This window comes from Megalops cyprinoides, chromosome 3, assembly GCF_013368585.1.
Source record: "Megalops cyprinoides isolate fMegCyp1 chromosome 3, fMegCyp1.pri, whole genome shotgun sequence".
NCBI lineage: Eukaryota > Metazoa > Chordata > Actinopteri > Elopiformes > Megalopidae > Megalops > Megalops cyprinoides.
In genome coordinates, this window is record NC_050585.1 from 17,142,579 (window position 1) to 17,162,590 (window position 20,012).

The window sequence follows — 20,012 nt, forward strand, 5'->3', positions numbered from 1 at the left end:
TACCAGATGCACAGTATGAGGCACTTCTTGGAATGGTTTATGTAAGACCCTGTGAGAACACGCCTCTTGCAGAGGGAAGGGGGTGTCAACGTGTTACATAGCTTTCAGGGAACGTTGTTGTTACCTTCTAAATGAATTCTATTTGAACAAGTAAATGAACAGTTTCAGATTTTGCAACCTGAGCATTTGTTTGTCTCTGAGTAAATATGAACCCTGCCGCAGAAGTGTTAACACTGTTTTCAAATACATACTTTCTTTCTTGATGTGGGATCCCTTAAAACATTAAACACATATAATAACATTGTACTTAATTTTCAGAGATGTTATGGCCATGGTGAAACCTTTAGATTCCATCAGCACATGTCTTCTAACAGTCTGTTTTGTAAAAGATGGTCAAGATTCAAAGCAATGATCCATTATGTGTCACTTACCAGTATTCAACACAGGTTCACTCATTGTCAGCTTTTACACTTGTTGGGAGGGTAGTTGTCTTCTACAAAAAGCCAAATAATGTTTTAGGTTGTTTTGTACTTTCATATCAGAAAGTGGCGACCATTTTCATGCAGACTAGCTGTAAGTTATTATTCAGACCAGGTCTTAGCTAAAAATAGAAAGAAAACAGGAAAGAATTTTAAGTTTCACTTTCCCATAACTGTTCTTAACAAGTCTCCTCCCCTATGCCTCACAGGTCCTATCAGTTTCCTGTTTTTTCTGCTGTGGACTCCTAAGCTGATAATGATGTCTATGTGAAAATTATATACACTGCCCTAAATATTTATTCCTGCATCTGATGAAACTGGGTAAACCATAACTTCACAGAATAAAATTATGTATTAGATCTTTTTTTTTTTTTTTTGCTTCAGATTGTACATAACTAAATTGTATTATTTATAAAATAATGACATCTATTCAAATTGCTGCCACTTTCATGTAGATCATTAAGCCTTGAAACATGAAAGAATTTTTGCAAAATTACTTATGTGTTGGTAAGAGACATTTTTTTTAGGAAAGAGCGTTCCACCAGTGCTATGCAAACACGGACAGAGTGCTCTGTATCTTTCTGGAGTTTGCTATGCCATGCCAGTTAGCAAGTCAGCCAACACACTGCATTGCTGAATTAGCCAGCTTGATGACCATTCACAAGATAAAAAAAACTTCCTGCCATTGTAAATGTGTCCCTGTATATTATTTCTAAAAAAGCATAATTTTGAAGCAATTATTGCTTATGTATTAAGCAATACCACAAAAGGTTGTGGTATATCAGGCATAATGAAATGTGTTTTTTTTAATGGTGTTAGCTACATTGCACACTTGAACTACATTCTGCAATATAAGTTTGAAGGGAAAACTAGCTTACCATCCAATCCAGGTTATCTGTCTCCTGGTCATTGAACACGTGGGCTTATTTTATTTTTAAATGATCTGAAATACAGGTCGGAATCTTGTTCCAGGATAGTTCTTCAATACCTTCAGTACTTTAGTCCACATGGGCATACATTTTTAAATATCATTATGAACACCAAATAGACATTGAAGGAAATCTGTGTCAAAGCTATGCTTGTTGAAATAAATTATTTATAATCAAAAAAAGTAAGACGTTGGTCAATTTATTTTTCTTACAACAAAAACTTTGATACTTTCCATTTCAACAACAATATATTTTTGACAAGATTTGAGCATACAATTGTTTCCCTTTCTGAGTTGTTTGCTTTCTCTATTTAAATGCCATGTTTAAAGAGAAGAAGCATGAGTCTTCATTTAAAAAGCTGGTCTTTTACTGCTCACACTAGTAATAATAAGGTCCACCAAGCCATCCACCTCCTGATGAGCTCCCAGTACAGACACCTGTTTTTGGATAGATTGCTTTTATAACAGTGATGCGTCGTGGGTCCCAAACACAGTCTTCTTCCAGGCCACTCGGCACCATCCCACACTTGGGAGGACACCAGGCTGTGTCATAGCCATAATTGTGCCAGGTCTTCTGCATGGGGTGTCCTTGATAATCAATTTTTTTCACTTTGCCAACACGGACCCTGAGCTTCAGTACGACACGATCTTTTTCAGGCAGGTCCAGGGGGTACCTACTGGCCTTCTGTAGGTCCCGGCTCACATAGACGCCCCGCCCAAGCATGCCACCACTGGACTGACGGAACCCTGTGGCCATAATTTGTTCTGCAGCATCCCAAGAGGTGCCATGGTACATGGTGTAGATCTTGTTATCTCCGGGTGCTACCCAGCTTCCCAGACATGGCTCAGCCGATGCGTCAAAATCGTCTTCTGCCCACATGTTCAATAGCTGCAGCAAGGGTTGGACATTAAACTATTATATAATGTACAATGTAAACAATGTACAAGGAAAATACATGACACAACATTTCTGTTATACAGAATGTTTATTACAGAACCAGACCGTAGAAATCATAAGCTTAATAAGATGGTCTTCCTCATTTTTACAGGATCTGTTTGAGCAATATGTGTATATTATATCACTGTCTTGAAGAGCAAAAAATTCTCACCACTGGTAAAAATACTTCTGTGGAAGAAAAGTCATAGAAGTACTTGCATTAGTTCTGCGTGACGTGTTCACAAGTTTACAGAGTAGGGCGGCAAGTACTGTATGTTTCCTGACACTGTATTAACCGCCACCCCTCTCTGGTGTTAACCCTTTACGAATCAAACTCCCCTTTTTACCAGCTGTCTTACAAGAAAATGCAAATCTCCACAAAGCATTGCCCCACTTTAAAATGACATTTATATTTAAAAGTAATTTAGGTTTGTGGTAAAACACAAATCACAATGCTTATGTATTTTCAATCAATCAAAAATTCCTCTCCTTTTTTCATTTAGTCATGCAGCATATTCTGTGTAGATTTACCAAACATGCACATTTAAATTAACATACAGTTGTACTCACCTTGACAAAAAGCTACTTCAAAAGGTAGTTTGGTAGTTTGCTGTTGCTGATGTGTCAGTCTGTTGTTTGAGGTTTGACCCGCCTTTTGTGCCAGATGCAAAATATGAAACATTTCTTGAAGAGGTTTACTTAAACGCTGTGAGAACACACCCCTTGCAGAGGGACAGGGGGTGTTAACACATCATTGAACAGATTTTACAACCTGAGCATTTGTTTATCTCTGAGTAAATATGAACCCTGTTGCAGAAGTGTTAACACTGTTTTCAAATACTTACTTTCTTTCTTGATGTGGAATCCCTTAAATCATTAAACGTGCATAAGAATATTGTACGCAGTTTTCAGAGGTGAATTTTAAGTTTCACTTTCCCTTAACTGCTCTTAATAATTCTCCACCTCTATGCCACACACAGAAAACATTTTCCCAGTATCCTGTTTTTTTCCTCCAGTAAACTCCTCTGCTGGTAATGCCTATGTGAAAACTGTATACAATGGCCTAAATGTTTATTCATATCTGATAACAGGGTAAAACCACAATATCTCAAAATAAAATTATGTATTAGATCATTTTATGCTTCAAATTGTAAATGACTAATTTGTATCATTCCTAAAATAATGACTTTTCTTCCATAAATCATGTCTCCATTCATTCAAACCCCTGTAGCTTTTTGACCATTCTTTCTGGTAGAATTGCTGTAGCTTTTTCGTATGATTTTGGTTTGTGAAATATTTTCTTGAGTTTGAAATATAAATATTTAATTGTGCAAACTGAGATGGCTAGTTGAGGGCATTTCCTGCTCAATAACAATTTCTTGCTTGGATTAGATGAATGCTTTGGATCATTGTCATGCTGGAATATCCATTTTTAAAATTAAATATGCTTTTTTTTTATAATGCCTTCAAACTTTATATCCTGAAGAGCGCATGCAATTTGGCCAACAGGGGTAGTCTTTTAGCTTGCTAATTGTGAAAGCTAACATGGGTGCCCTTAGTGATCAATTTTCTTCACTCTTCCAACTCGGACCCTGCCCTTTAGCACCACATGATATTTCTAATGCAGGTCTGTAGGTACTTACTGGCCTTCTGTAGGTCATGACTCACTGAGACACACTTCCCAAGCATGTCATAACTGAACAGATGGAACCCTGTGATCAAAATTTGTTTTGCAGTCTCAAAGGAAGTACCATGGGACATGAGATAGTTTTTATTATCTGTGGGTTCTGTCCATACAAACAAGATATTTGTATTTATGACTCTCTTTATGACTTTTTCTTATTGCTCATGGTAGGGAATTTTGTAGTTTTCGGGAATTCTGTGGTTATTCCAGTTTGTCCAGCTGTTCTGTTTTCTGCCCTCTGTGAAGTAGTCAGCAATTTTGGTATATATGTATATATGTATTGTTGTTTAAGATTGGATTGTCTGGCTCCCTTATACACTTCCAGACCTCCACATGCATAGCAGAGATGGAGCAGATGTCTGATATATCAATAACTTCAGTTAATATGTCAGTAACTGTGGTTAATATAACAGTAATCATGATTAATATGACAATGACTGTGATTATGTATCAAAAGCATTAAAATGGGGGCAAATTACCTCAACACCATGTAAAATGGAAAAAAGTACTGGGGATTTACCTTGGTCCCTGAGGCAGCATCTGATGTGTCACACATATGCTTAGTCCAGGAGTGTAGCCCTGTAGGGGCTTCCCCTAGATTCCTTCCCCTGGTATTCCCCTAGATTCGATGAAATAATAGCTCAGGAAGGGGCCTCCCAACTGTGCCCCGGGCATCCAAATGCAAGCATACCTCACAGTAAAGCACAAAGCTTCTTTAAATGTAATTTTTAAAGACATTTAGATATGGGGTACAACATTTTATATACTAGGAATCAGATTGTTCTGTCAAAGAAGGCCAAGACTCAGTGTATTGCACTGAGTGTATTACAGACCGAAGTTTTACTTTCCCATAACTACTCTTAATAAGTCTCCACCCCACCACGCCACACATGTTCTTATAATTGTCCTGTTTTTCATGCATGAAATTCAGAAATGAATGTAGCATCCCTGAGGGGCCTCTGTGCTGATAATGGCTGTGTCTGTGTGAATACTGTCAGTATTTTTTCACACCTCTGATTATATTGGGGAAAAAAAAACATGATACAACAGAAAGTATGCACATTTGATCATTTTATTCTGCTTAAAAGTGTAATTCAATCAGAATAGTATTCCGCAGAATATTGTCATATAGTTCACAAATAATCTTTTTTTGTTTTATTTTTTTTTCTCCTTTATCCACCCATGTTTTGTAATTGTAACTTGTCTCAACCTCAGAACTCACAAAAGTGCACTGAGGCAAAACAACAGTGGTTTAACAGTGATTTATTAAACTACAAGCCACACAGTGTACCACAGTGAAGTGGGCACTCATTGGAAGATAATCACCTGACAACTTGCAAGGTGCCTGAGAGTGGTAACACAAAAAGGAAATCCAGGCCAATCTACCCACCCCCAACCTGTGGGATCCCAGTCATTGTCGGCAAATGATTTCGAAACCTCGGCCATAGAGCTCAGCCGACATTCAGTTTGTGGTGGCGAGATGCACTTGTCCCCTCTTGCTTGACACAGCATGTTCAGCCTTAAATTTCACTATAAATGGCACATAGCGGAAAGTGATAGATTCAACTTTTTGTGACTTACAGACTGCTTCCAAATAATGAATGCGTAGAAGAAAAGAATGCAAATTTCCTCTTTCTCTTGTTTTCACATATACACATTTGCTTTGATGGTTACTTCTGCCATCCTCTTGTTTTTGAACTTTGTAGCATATGAGAACAACTGCTGCTCCCTTCAAAGAGGTAATGGGAATTTGCTTTGATGCAGATGTGGAGTACAATTAATCACAACCATACTAGTGTCCTCCTTACTTTCCTTCACCTGCCTTACTGTCTACAGGAAGGACTGAAAGCCATGTTCTCCTGATACTATGAAGTGAACTTTAAAAATTCTCAAAGTTCTGTGTTCCCCACACACTATCAACACTGTGTTGGTTTGTGTTGCTCGGTTATAACAAACAAAAAATATATATAATAAAAAATCAATTTCAGCATTGCCTGAACACCAAAATTGGTTTAACATAGTCTCAAGCATTAAAAGAACAAAACAATCATTGACTATTTCTGAGACTGTTTTTCTTTCCTTCCTTCTTTCATGCGAGAGAGATAAAGGTTACACTGCAGTATAGAGTTCAAAGCTAAATATCAGATCTTGATGTTTCCTTTGTACATGGCTTTCTTAGTCCTCTTCATCTTATGTGGGAAATAGGGGCGCATTGTACTCTCTGCTCGAAGGCAGTATCAAATAACAGCCGAACGAGCGTCAAAATGGCTATGAACCGTTCGTTGTCAAGAAAGCACATTTGTCCCTTGGTGCTTCCCGTATGGTAGCTCAGAATGCGTTGACGCGGGACGCAAAATTTCATCAAAATGGCTGCCTTCAGTGGCAGTAGTAAAACGTCGGCTATCTCAAAAGCTGAGTACCTGAAACGTTACTTGTCTGGAGATGGAGACGCCAAAAAATCCAAAGAACATAAAGTTAAAAAGAAACGAATCAAAACTGTCCGGACGGGGTGTGTAGAACTTTGATAATGCGCTAGGATCAGAAGTTAGCTACCTTGTTAGCTAGCTAACGTTAGGTATTACTGAATAAAACTGAGCTGTGGCGTTCGATAGGTGTCTGCTTTAGTCGCTACCTAACATTAAGAAAGTATTCCATCGTTTCAGAATCGTTACATTTTCTGTGTTTGTCATAGGATGAAAATTGTGGATGACGACGTTCACTGGAAGCAGCTCATAAACACAGAAGAAAAGGAGAATCTTGAGGAGGATGAAGAAGAGGCGCCCGTGGTAAGACTTTTTACCCAGTCTAAATGAGTTTTTCCACGCTGAATTTATTACTGACTTAATGTAGGAGACTCGTACAGTTCAGCGCTTAGTATGCAGCTGGTGTTGTTTAGCTAAATTCGTTTAATTAGCAAAGGGCTAGCTTCGCCTGTTGACAAGCGATGTATCTAATGCACAGCTAAGAGTTATCAATCTAACAGTTTAACGTGACAGCCCGTGGCCTGTACCGTGATAAGGTGTCTGCATGGTCAAATTTATTACAAAGAACGTCTGTAGATGAAGTCAGTCTTGGTATGCTTTGGCAAAACGCGTGTTAGCTAACATTAGCTAGATAGTTGGCTAACTAGTTAAATCTATTCCGTATACCTCAAGTTGGCTTTCAAATTGTAGCTATACATTTTACGATTCTCAGCGTGTTAGTTTGCTAACTTTAGAGCGCAAATTGTGGTCGACCTCAAAGAAATAAAAACACTGCAAATTACAATGGTTGACTCATACTCGCTGGTTCTGTGTGAAGAGACTGAGGTGTTGTTGCAGGTTTCCTGTTGCTAGCTATTGAGTCTGATCGTTTTAATCCAGCTACCGGTTTGGTTTTACTAGTTTGTATATTTACTAGTTTATATATCTGGTCTTAATAACGGACTTTGGGGTGCTTCTTTCTCATACAGGTAGCCGAGGTGATAGATGAACGCCCAGAAGAAGTCAAGCGCCTGGAAGAATTTAGAACCAGCCACAAGTGGAGAACGGTCGGAGGTTAGAGCAGCAGCTGCATGCTTAACTCTGTTTTAGAATTCGATTTAGCGGGTTAATTTAACACTGAAGTATTGTATTAAAAAAAGAAGTATCCCCCTTTTAGCTTCAAATGAAGATTCCCAGGACTCTCAAGAATTCCAGTGCTCAACAATTAGGTACTGAATTTAACTTTATTTGGGGTCTTGTACTGTACTTTGCTCCTATTAATTAACAGACATTTTTGTATTTTAGTTATTTCTTTATTATAATTTCGGCATAAGTACTGCACGGGAGTGTAAATGTGAGTCTAAGGCCTTGCATACAGTAGGACATTGACTTTCCATTTGTCTGGTCTTTGTCCACACAATGCAAAATGTGAAGAGAAGCATGTAATGGTTAGGTCAGCATGTTTTTGGATATAGAGGATTTGTGGATAAAGTCTTCAACAGTTCATATTGTTATTTAAATGCTAGATGTACTGATACCCTGGACAAGCACAAATGCCTAATATTCATTTGTCATTCTTATGGGGCGTTCAGTTGTTGAATTTATTCTTCGTGAATACAGCAGGTACCTAATGTATGTCTGTTGTTGCCCAGCTCAGGAAGTGATTCTCGACAGCAGGCAGACCAGTCATCAAGGCGAGAAAGGCACGATTCTCCTGACATTTCACCGAAGAGGAAGATTCGCCACGACTCGCCAGACTTCTCCCCACCAAGAAAACAGCGCCACGATTCACCCGACCTTTCACCTGTGAGAACAAGGCAGCTTGATTCACCTGACCTGTCCCCCCAAAGACAAAAGGCACAACCAAAAAAAGGGCGACATGATTCCTCTTCACCGTCCCCTCCACGAAAGAGCCACCATAGCTCCAGGGTGCCAAAACATGGAAGCAGAGGTGTTAGACTCTTAATGCCTAGCTTTGATTTGAAATTTTAAAAAAATTGTTCTCATATACAGAATTTTTTTTCAGAGGATGCATGTTTATAGCAATTAAGATGTGAGATTCATATATGTATCATTATTTTGGGAAGATTTTAAATATTGTTTTTCTTATTTAGACTCTTCCCCTTCTAGAAGGAAATCCAAGGCAATGGGGTCAAGCAGGTGGCAAAACGACTCGGATGCAGACCTGTCTCCTCCGAGGCATCCTTCTCGCCGATCTCCGGGCTCTGACCTCTCTCCCCCAAGGAAGCGGTCACAGGGGAAGAGCAGGGGCTCAGATTCTGACCTCTCGCCTCCCAGGAAGCGGCCACAGGAAGACCGGGCCTCCGACGCCGACCTCTCTCCTCCCCGGAGGGTCTCTCGACGTTCCCCTGATACCCAAACAGTGAGCATGTCCCAGGCAACTAAGTTTTAGTTTGTCTCAACACATTGGTTAAGCATGTATTAAAACAAAGCTATTCAATGTATTAGTAGCTAAAAATCCTGAGCATAGATGAGAGGAGGGACATTATGGCCGTGTTGCTGGCAGGTGTTGGTTGCATTGGACCAAAGCAGAGGTGTGGTAGAGAAATCAGTGACTGTGTCCCCAGGCTCCGCGGATGCTGTCAGGAGGATCTGCAGGCCTGGTTTCTCTAGACATCTTGAGGAAGGAGCAGGAAGAGATCCGCAGGCGAGAGAGGAACAACCAGCCCCTGGAAGGTTGTGTCATTTATATTTTTTAATCTGTCCAGAACTATCCCTAGGGTGGAGCTCCATTTCCAAACAAGTGCACAATGTCTGTAGGTGGGCTCACAGCAGAGCAATTAAACGTGAATTGCGTTAATGTTCTCATGTGGGGAGCTTGTCGTGTTTGCTTCCAGAGGAGTCCCGCAACGCTCAGACGGTGTTCAGAGACAAGTCAGGGAAGAGGCGGGACATTGAGCTGGAGCGGGAGGAGCAGCGCAGGAAGGCTGGGGAGAAGGCAGAGAAAGAGGAAAAATACGCCCAGTGGGGGAAGGGGTGAGCACTTCCTGTCCTCCTTTTAAAACCGTTAATAAAAAGATCCAGGATGACACACGTGAGTGATGTTTGATAACGAGTCAGATGTAATCCTTTAAATTTAGGTTGGACAATTAACAGTGAATTGATTCAGTGTTTTAACCTAAAAGACAGTTTCCCTCTTTTAAGGTAAAATAATACTTAAATTCTACATCCAGCCAGTCCTGTCCTCCCAGGTGTGTCCTCGCTTGGTTTACAGGTTAACCGTGCAGTGGCTGCTGCGGTCGCTTGAGGAAGTGCAGAGTTTGCGCTGATGCAGCCTGGCACGGAGGTTAAGTTGTCGTCACTCGCAGGTTGGCGCAGGGCCAGATGCAGCAGCAGAACCTGGAGGATGCCCTGCGGGAGGCACAGAAGCCCCTGGCGCGACACATCGACGACGAGGACCTGGACCGGCTGCTGAGGGAGCAGGAGAGGGAGGGCGACCCCATGGCGGCCCTGCTGCGCAAGAAGAAGGAGAAGGACTCGCAACGCAAAGGGGTCAAAGGTCAGCCGGCCCCAGCCAATCTCACCCGCAGCAGGCTCAGCCATTAATGTCGTGTGACGCATTCAAAGCTGTGTTTCTTTCTGCCTTCGTCACACAGTATTTGTCATCAGCAGTCGACAGCATGGTGCTATGTAAGAAACTAATATTTGCAATAACTGTCACAGCTAAGGATGAAGCACATTGTGGTTAGATTGAATCAGGGCTCTGTACATGCTGTCGTCTTAGCAGACTTTTTTCTCAAGTCTAGAATATTAGTTTTATGGTGGAGGTGAAATGCCGCAGTCATAAGTGCGATGGCAATTCTTTGAGATCCAATAAATTGGGTCTTAGGATGCTTCTCAGTGGATATGTAGATTCTGATTTTGACTTCAATTTACATTTAGTGTGATATTGATTCAGATCAGTTTTGTGTTTCTTTTGTCCTACTTTGATTTTTTCTGTAAATATTTATTTCATGATGATGAAAATTATTCACATAGAATTTTGTTTCCAATATCTGCATAGTTGACCATTCTGCACATAATAAGCTATTCATTGTTTAGGAGGGCGAGGTTTCACACTTCGAATGTTGATGCTCAGCTAGTCCTAAATCACAGTGCATCGTAGTTTTGAGTGATTGTCAGTGAAGCGGATACCATCGTAGACACCGTGTCCTGTCGTAGTCCATGTATCGTGTCCATTCACTGTCATGATGAGGCTTATACCCCTGCTAATAACACAATAGTATTCTTCATTTGTTTTTGTTTTTTTCTCATTGTTTAGAGCGACCTCGTTACATGGGACCACCACCACCCCCAAACAGATTTAACATCATGCCTGGGTACCGCTGGGATGGAGTGGACAGGTACACCTTTGTATTGTATTTTTATGAATTTCAAAGAGGCTGATGTTGTGCTGTGAATGGGGGAAATAAACCAGTTGTGACCTTGTTTGCTTCACAGGTCCAATGGTTTTGAGCAGCGGCGGTATAACCGGATGGCAGATAAGAAGGCAGTGCAGGAGGTGGCTTACAAGTGGAGCGTGGAGGACATGTAGACACACATGGACCAGACTGAACTTGACCACAGCAGGCTCAATCAGCCATGTCCACTACAGTACACCTGAGACTAGTAGGGAGCATTAGCAGCCCAGGACAGTGCTCTGATTTTACAGGGCATTTAAACTGAGTTTCCATGGACTCAGAGATGCCATCATTTACCTGGTTTCTTTGGCATGTTAATCCTAGGACATTTGTTTATGGACAGAAACTAGCAGACATCAAAGATGCAGGGTTATTTTTTTTTTCAGGTTTGTTTGTAGTTTTATATGAAATCATGTCACGAAGAGCAACCTTTAATAGAAATACTTTGTACCCTGTTGTCGGTACTCTTAATATTTTAAATGTTTCTCTTTTTTTCCCCTCGGTGTCACACACGTATTTTATTTTTGTCAAATGGGAATCAGCAGACCAAGGGATGGTTTTCGGTTTTTGTCCAAAAATGGATACCACAAGCTGACCAGATGACTTGTCTGACCATAATCTCTACTGTTTTCCTCAAACACTGTATAAATGTTTGTAAAAGTCAGATGTTTATTTTGGTTTTTTTCAAAGTGTAGTAAATGCCTTGTATAAGTGCTTGGTTTACAGTCCTGCAGTTCTTACATTTTCAGTAGACACTGAAAATGTAGAGAGTAGAGTAGACACTGCTTTATCCATCAGAGTGCACTGCATGAATACTGTAGATATTGCATAAAAAGTATGTGATTTGTACCCATAGGATGGCCCTTAAAGATGTTACTTGTTCAAGGATGTCATTTCTTAGCAGGTTCTATACTTATCCATTCATCTTTACATCACCTAAAAGGTCTTATAGTAGACACACATGCGGAGGTCCAGGCATGTATCTGCTATGTTCAAAGGTGTCACGCTAAGCACAGTTATGTTCAGAATCACTGATTTTTATAGTGCACGGATTTGCTGAAGTGATGAGCAGTGAATTGTTTAAGCCTTCCTGATGTGGAAATCACTCAGGCAGCCAGCTTTTATTTGCTATGGTTCTCACTTTAATAAAGCTCATAGGGCGCTTTACAGTGCACAGTGTTGAGAGACAAAAAAAAAAAAACACAAGCGAGAACAAATTAGGCAGGCAGCACATGTCTGATTCAACACTGGATAAGACTGTGAATATGGTGTAACATTTGCTACTAATATCAAGACGTGCATATTCTGTTTTTCAATCTCCACTGTGTGTACTTCAGCTGCTTGTAGCTGGTGTGGTTAGCAGAAGCTTGGGACAGTTTTTAAGTGCCTGCACCAGAAGCCAGAATGCCATGCTCTGGAATTTGTTATATTGTGAGCTACATACAGTACTGTATTTGTAGCATTAGGCAACCTCTGTGGTTGTGGTAGTAATGCTGTCTCAGGTCTTGGGTCTGTTCATATTCCGGTCCTGTTATTTTGTATTGTTGCTTATTGAAAAGATTGACCAAAGGTCTTGGGATAAACTGATGTTTAATATATTACCTAGAAAGTCATTCCTGATCATTTTTGATCTAGTAACTTTCTGCTGCTTGTGTATGCTTGGAGCTTCAATGAAAGGGCTGTGAGATGCACAAATTAACTGTCATTTAACACTGAGAAAGCATGTGAAAAAGCGTGGTTTTTGCTTGCAGTTTTCAGGTCTGCATAGCAGAGGGCACCAGATGTCCCTGCTTGGCCGGTAGATTCTGTGCAAGGTACATGTGCAGCTGACACACTGGGAGGCTGAGTGGCCTGGGGAGAGCATAGGAAAAGAACTATGAATGCGTATTGACATTGGTACAAATTATTAAGCATATACAAGCAATTAAAGTTTCGTCAGTGGTTTATGTATTCTAGCGAAATGTCTCAGGGGCATTATTAGAATTTTAATGAAAGCCAAATAAGATTTGTACCTGCCTGGGATATACAATCCAAGATTTAAGAAGCCTGATAATGGTGAGGTTTTGTGCATATTGGTGTTCACACTTACCTGTAGGCCTCTCGCTGCTCTGTGGCAAACTCCTGCTCCCCCTGATCCTGCTCCAGCTTATGCTGGGGTTTATAGTTCTTCACCCTCTCCGCCCTTTTTTCATAGAACGTCCGAGAGTTTGTTGTCTCACTCTCAAACTGTCCCTTGGAATCCAAACATTGCTCAGAGTTATTTATAGATTTATTAGAAGAAGGATGCCAGCCCAAAACCCGTAAGTTTTCTTTGACAGGATACTTTGCCTGAACTGCTTCAATAAACACTGAGCTACAAATAAATGAATGTTGTCCAAGCCACCCTGTATAAGGTAGTCTACAATAAGTATAGGAAGAGATATCTCTGGAGAGATAGCTAAGACGATCAGTTGGATTCAGTTAAGGAGTTCAGGAGTTTGAAATTGAGACATAAAACCTGTTAGATTAGTAATACAGAGCTGATCCCTGGTCTGTAACTGGCTGGTGTCAGGTACATAATAGAGCATTCTCTTACCATAGGCCTTACGTAGGCCCCATCATAGGGATCGCCATAGCGCATCCGTCGGCGGACCCCCCAGTCTTTGAAGAACTCCTTGTTGGCTGTCCGGTCATCGAAGCATCCCTGCAGGGGCTTTAGCATGGCTGTGAAAGGCTTAGGCTTATGCCGTGGGCTGGAGAGGGGAAGAGGCTGGAAGGCCAGCTGCACCCGCAACACAGGGTAAGAGAAAAGACTAGAGCACCCGTAAGTGCCATCTCTTACACAACTCCTGCAAGATATTAGTAGCAAAAAGACCACAGCTCCCATAGGCACCATCTCTTACAACTCACTCGGGATATTACAAAAGAAAAGACTACAGCTCCCATAAGCACTGTGTCTTACAACATGCACAGGATAGAGAAAAAGAATTTGCGGCTCTCATAAGTACCCCACTCCTACTACAGTTCATACTGGGTACTGCAAGAAGAAAAGCTTAGTGATCTAGGCAGTTAATAAGTCAATTCCATACAGTTTAACTTATAATTAAACTGAGCAGCCCACCAGTGGTAAAGAGACACTCCACCTGTTACTAGACTTAAACCGAATAGATCTGTAGAATAAGCCCTTTAAAATTACCTGAGTAACACTGTCACCTTGGAAATGTGCATCACTGTCTCTGACAGAAAGCTCCTCTCTGAGCTTGGCAGGAGCTGGTCTGCGGTGTTCAGAGGGGTCCCAGCCAGGATAAGTGTCCATTTGGACTGTCCTGAACTCACTCCTGAAGGACACCAAAGCACCAAATGTTGCAATGATGTCATCTCATAATGAAGAAGAGATAAATAAATGTAAATGTAAATGTAAAGAGTATCATGTCTGTTCTCGGAATGGGTACTGTTGGATTTCGGTGAAATTGCAAGCTAACTAATAATACTGTTCCACAAAGAACTTAAGTCTGTACCGTGGTTGAAGGAGAGGTAAAAATGTTTATTGATGATCTTCAAGACAGAAAGGTTTCACTGGCAATGGTCGGCTCAGCAGAGTTTCAGATGTTACACGCACAAAGTCTCGTGCTTACAATCTTACACCTTACACACTCCTCAACCTCTCACGGCCTCGTCTTTCTCTGCTTTCTGCTATCTGGTGTCTGCTCCCAGGGGGCAACTCTGCAGCAACCTAAATAGTTAGAAGTGCTTACACAAGCCTGGTAAGATGTTTAGGTTTGCTCAACCTTGTCATGGCCTGGGCAGTGGCGCCTAATTGGAAAAACACTGCTTCAAAAGGCACCCTTGTATTGATAGTGAGAACACATTGACCCGGCTCCACTCTGCCACAGACCTTGACAGGGGAGGCAGAGTGGAGAGAGTCGGTCGAGGGGTACAAAGCAACATGCCATCACATTGTCCAAGGCACATCATCAAGAGCGGGCTCAGAACTTTAGCTATGAGGTAGAAGACCATAGGTCACACGAAAGAGTGGTACCAAGCCTGGGAGCCCAAGCCTTAGAATATACAAAGAGTAGGCCTGGGCCTGGGATAGGAGGTACAGCACTAACATATCAAAACAGGCCCTGTCTGTAATCATACATATCGTGATTGATCTAAGAACAACTTCGTGGAAATCAGGGGCCTCTCCGTTGGAGGGCCTGCAGCACATGCACACAGAATACATGTGCACGTGATTCGTTCAATAGCAGCATCACATTGGATTGTGCGTCACATAACCTGATTATGTGATCACCCTACAAACTACATAAACACAGTCATATTATACTGTGTATACTGATTATACCAGACTAACCATTACTGCTTACCAGCTACAATAAATGATCACTAAATAATCACCATTATTATTATTATCGTTATTATTATTATTATTATTATTATCATTATTATTATTATTATTATTATTATTATTATTATTCAGTACCAAACATATAGGTAAGTATATTCATTATGGAATGGGGTAAGTATATTCATTATGGAATGAGGAATGGGATGACATGCAAAACCAGAGCCTGTTGTTCAAATAAACATCCTCAAGCCATCCTAACAGCCAGGCCTGGCAAAGTATGGACTGTGGCACGCAAACGTAAACTTTCTCAGGCCAAAAACAGCAGCCACCTGGCTGAGGAATGTATCCCCACTTCAATTTCAACTGAATGGGATAATTTTGATTAATAAAAGTATTAGTCTTAACCTCTGTTTGTGATTTCTCATTTGACCATTTTTAATGACGCACATAGCAGGATTTGAGGTTTTTCTGTAAATTCTTGCCATACCGCTTGAAACCCATTGATACTTACGCTTGATCAGTCTTAAGTGTTGCACTATTCTGACGAGTCTGCAGTCCCTAGATGAGCCACCCAATATATATTCTATGATTTAGAATATAAAACAGCAGTGAGTTATATTAAATGTGCTGGTACAGTATCCTATGTCGTGGACTATGTAGCCTGATCACCTACAAGCCAAAGCGAACTGAGAATTCCTGGGTTGCTAATTAGAACTGGCACTTGGGGAACTAAGACATGGGTTAATGTGAAACGGAGTCAGATTTTAGTTATTAGATTTTAACATAATTACTTCCAAAGACGCAAACACACGCATCTGCCTTCAACAGCCACCACTTCCCTCATTGGTTGTGACTGGCTGTCCTACAATTAATCACGCATTTGTGTCCAATATATTCTAGTGCCCAGTTGTGTTGTAATTCTGAAACCTAAACCCTCAATTTGCCTTTGATGTTAATTGTTTTTCATGTCTTAACTGAATAAATATTTTATTTTATTTATTATATATATATGAGTCAGTGCTGGTCCCTAAAGATTAGAGAGTCACTTAATATTCAATACATAAACTATTTTTCAACTAGAGAGAACACTCCACTATATTGATGTGTGTTAGCATTTGCAGCTGTCCTAAAGTAAAACTGTCAGTACAATGTAACCTGTCCATGTCAGCATGTTATCCTGGTTAGTGCAGACATTGCAGAGCTCTTGCCTCAGTGCTGGATTGACGGTGAGATTGTCAGGGTGGGGCCGGGCTGGGTTTCTTCTTTCTGGTGCGTGCTGCTGTGGTGGAAAGTCATACTTGTATCTGGTGAGTGATTCCATTGGCTCCTGTTTAGAGGCTCCCTCTCTCATTGGCTCCCTTTGCCTCCTCATCACAGGGGCTCCCTCTATGAGATATGGTTTGAACTGCTCGCGGTGGGTTGTCACCAAGTCCCTTTCTCCTGCAGTGGAAGTGCAGTTAAAATGGCATTAGCAGTGGCCAGAGATTGAATAAGAGGACTAATCGCTGCAAGTCTCTCGTCTAACCTTCAAGTGTCAGGTTACACTGGACCACCTGTGCCCGCTCGGGCTTGCATCCTGTTTTCAGGGCAAACTCGCGGTTTGTCGTTGTCTCCATCTTCTCCCTCTGGTCTGGGTAGAGCAGAGAGCCTGTGTGAGAGGGTGGAGCACTGAGGTCATGTGATAGCGCAGCCAGACTGATTGCTTGTTTTTACAGTGAGGGCAGCTATGAGGGATAGGATTTTGCTAGCTCTTGTACATTTCAAAGAAGAAAAACCATCAATATGTTTTACAAGATTCACTTTTAGATTTTAATTGCTTTGCACGCATTTGTTTTTCGTCTTTTGCTTGATGTAACAGAGCAACTCTTACTGAATATAAATGGTGAAGAATAATGGTGATTATTTAGTGATTGCAGTATAGTGGTAATTGTGTTTATGTAGCTTTTAGGGTGATCAGATAATCAGGTTATGTGACACAATCCAGGTTACTAATGTGATGCTGCTATATTGAACTAATCATGCGCACATGCACACTGTGATCGTATGTATGTGGTGCAGGCCTACTTGCTGAAGAGGCCCGTGATTTCATACACTCACGTAGTTGTTATCAGTTCAATCACTTCATATTTAACCACTTAAGAGAGCTGAGAGAGTTCACAACCGTAATACCTCATACCTTTGAAGCTACTCATATTTTAGGCCTGTCCTGGGTGATATAGGTGCGTACCATTCTGTTGAACCCCACAAGCTACTCTCCCACGTCTGCCTCCCCTGTCATTGTTTGTGACAGAGAGGAGTCGGGTCAGTGTGTTCTCACTATCAATCCAATGTTTGTCCAGTTAGGCGCCAGACTCCAGGCAAGGTCAAGCAAAATCAAATATCCTACAAGGCTTACGTAAACAGTTATAATTATTTAGGTTGCTGTTGGGTTGCCCTCGAGAGGAGACAGGGTAGGAACGGGACCACGAGAGGGTTGAGGAGTGTGTAAGGTGTGAGACTGTGATCGCAAGACTATGTGAGTGTAACATCTGAAACTCTGCTGAGCTGACTATCACCTGCGGAGACCTTGCTGTATCAAACGAGGATCATCAATAAACAGTCTTTTCTCTCTCCTTCAACCGAGGTCCAGACTAAAGTTCTTTGTGTCAACAGTTTTATTAGTTAGCTTGCAAGTACATTCATATTGAAGCAATTTCACTGAACAACAACAATGGGGAACATGAGGACAGTACTTGTAGGAAAGGAGAGGTGTGTATCCAATGGATTAATCACTTAAAATACTAAAAGACTCACCTATGACGGCAGGCAGCTCCCCCAGCCTGGGGAATGAGTGTGAGTATGGCGCGCCCTTGTGGCGCTGGAAACTTTCACAACTCTTGGCGGTGTTATGTCTGTGTGCATCCAAGGTAGGCCGTCTGGTGAAAGACGGAGATGCCTCTGACTGTTTAGGAGGGGTGGCCAAATTCTGATGAGAACTGGTCTGCATAGGCTGCTGGGACATAGAAGAGTGGAAAGCATGTCAAAAGCCTGCAGTCAACAGCTAAATTTTCAAGACCACACCTATATTAGCGAGAAGTCTATGATTGGCAGCACTCACCTTGCGAGCAGATTCTGCCATTGGCCCAGGTTGAGGAGAGGTGAGGTACTGGCCGCCCAATTGGTGAACTTGAGGCAGGACAGGCTGGCCTGATGAGCGCTGGGGCCTCTTAGTACTCCACGATTTCCTCTCTTTGTACAGCAGAGCATTACCAGAGTTACCAGAGCAATAGTAGCAGAGGTACTAATGCCTCTGATAGTGGCCAACTTTCGGAACAGTGCTGTTCCACATGATGACTCATAAGCCATAATTTGTTTCTGAGAATTCCTATTTGTCAATCTTGTATTTAAAGTCCTATTGTTTCTGTGCAAGAGTGAATGGCATTTTTTTTCTTTGTTTGTTTTATTATTTCCTCAGAATTATTTAGATCACACCCTATATACTGTATCAGTCACAGTCCATTTCTGAAATATCGTGAAACCAGACAGGTTTTTATCAGCAATGTTGGGTGTGTGCATCTGTAGGGCTCGTCTTACTCTGGGGCCATGTGAAGGTGGCTCTGTAGTGACTGAGCTGGCAGTGGTCAGACCCCCAGCCGATCTTCACTTCCACTTTCCTCTTATTGCAACCCTTGTGCTGTTTGTGTCGCCTTTTGGGAAACAGGGCATGATTACTGCAAGTAAAAGTGCTTACATCCCAACACAGAAGGACAAATATCCCTTTTGCTGGAATATCCTGTGTCTAGTGTCTTCTTTTTTCTGTTCTGCAATAACTAACATAAGTTAACCGTTAAATATTCTCAGAATAACCGTATATTGGGAGTTCTTCAAAAAAGTACATTTCACTGTGCTGTAGTCATTTGCATTTCTTCTGTTTGCGTTTCTTTTTTGTACATTTAACATTTATATATGCTTATTTTTTGCATTTAAGAAAACATTGCATGCTGTTTTTTTACATGCACTTTGTATTTGTACATTGGAAGTTGCTCTGAATAAGGGCATCTGGTAAATGACAAAATGTAAATGTAATATAATGTATTTTCTACCGGATATTTTAGTAAGAGAAGTAGATATCTGAGTTAAGGATACTACATAGTGATCTTTGACCCAATGTCACTGATTTCAATAAGTTATTCTCACCCGCAGTTGCAGAGCTCACAGATGCAGTTAAACTTAGGAAAGTCCTTTTCCTCCTGGCTCATCTCTGATATCAAGGCTTCCTTCATGAGGCGAAAATCCAAACTGTCTGTAACCACGGTAATTGTAGGCTTTTTTTAAGGACTGCAGCAGTGAGGAATCTTCCCTCTGTAGCAGATAGGTTGGACAAGAAGCTGTGGTGCTTAAGTTTGCACCGGTTGCTATGGATCCCCCCATTCTTACACTCCCTGGGTGATGTGGGTATGTGTGTGTGATTGGGTATTGAAAAGGAGCAATAGGCTTTGGAACAATGGGCCTGTTATAACTCACACCAAAAGAGAGAGAGAGAGAGAGAGAGAGAGAGAGAGCAGTCCATTTCTGGGGTGTAACTGTGCAGACAGCAGAAACCCACAAGCGCCTACAAACACATGTATCCCTTCTGTATGTGCTGACCATTAATGCTTTAGTGCTCTTTCTGAGTGATATGAGAGATGTCATTTCGTTTTTACATTTTGCATTTTCATTTTTATCTGTCAGGTCACGAAGTCTGGAATATAGTATCATTTCTGTCCCCCAGTGTCACTGAGTCAAATGACAC

General features: G+C 41.3%; 1 protein-coding gene across 1 annotated transcript; it reads left to right on the forward strand.

Annotated features, from left to right (window-relative positions):
- Positions 1-6,389: 6,389 nt before the first annotated feature.
- Positions 6,390-11,520, forward strand: bud13 (BUD13 homolog). The gene is made up of 11 exons (XM_036524392.1): positions 6,390-6,537; positions 6,721-6,814; positions 7,480-7,564; positions 7,668-7,719; positions 8,143-8,441; positions 8,605-8,873; positions 9,079-9,187; positions 9,349-9,487; positions 9,820-10,010; positions 10,773-10,854; positions 10,952-11,520. Exons 1-11 carry the CDS (start codon positions 6,395-6,397, stop codon positions 11,043-11,045), a joined length of 1,557 nt encoding a protein of 518 aa, XP_036380285.1. The 5' UTR covers positions 6,390-6,394; the 3' UTR covers positions 11,046-11,520.
- Positions 11,521-20,012: the final 8,492 nt, after the last annotated feature.

Bases quoted from the DNA above. Each gene is read 5' to 3' on its own strand.
- bud13 (XM_036524392.1), top strand. From the start codon at position 6,395: ATGGCTGCCTTCAGTGGCAGTAGTAAAACGTCGGCTATCTCAAAAGCT. The intron at 7,565-7,667 runs GTTAGAGCAGCA...TCCCCCTTTTAG, and splicing joins CAAGTGGAGAACGGTCGGAG to CTTCAAATGAAGATTCCCAG. The intron at 8,874-9,078 runs GTGAGCATGTCC...CTGTGTCCCCAG, and splicing joins GTTCCCCTGATACCCAAACA to GCTCCGCGGATGCTGTCAGG.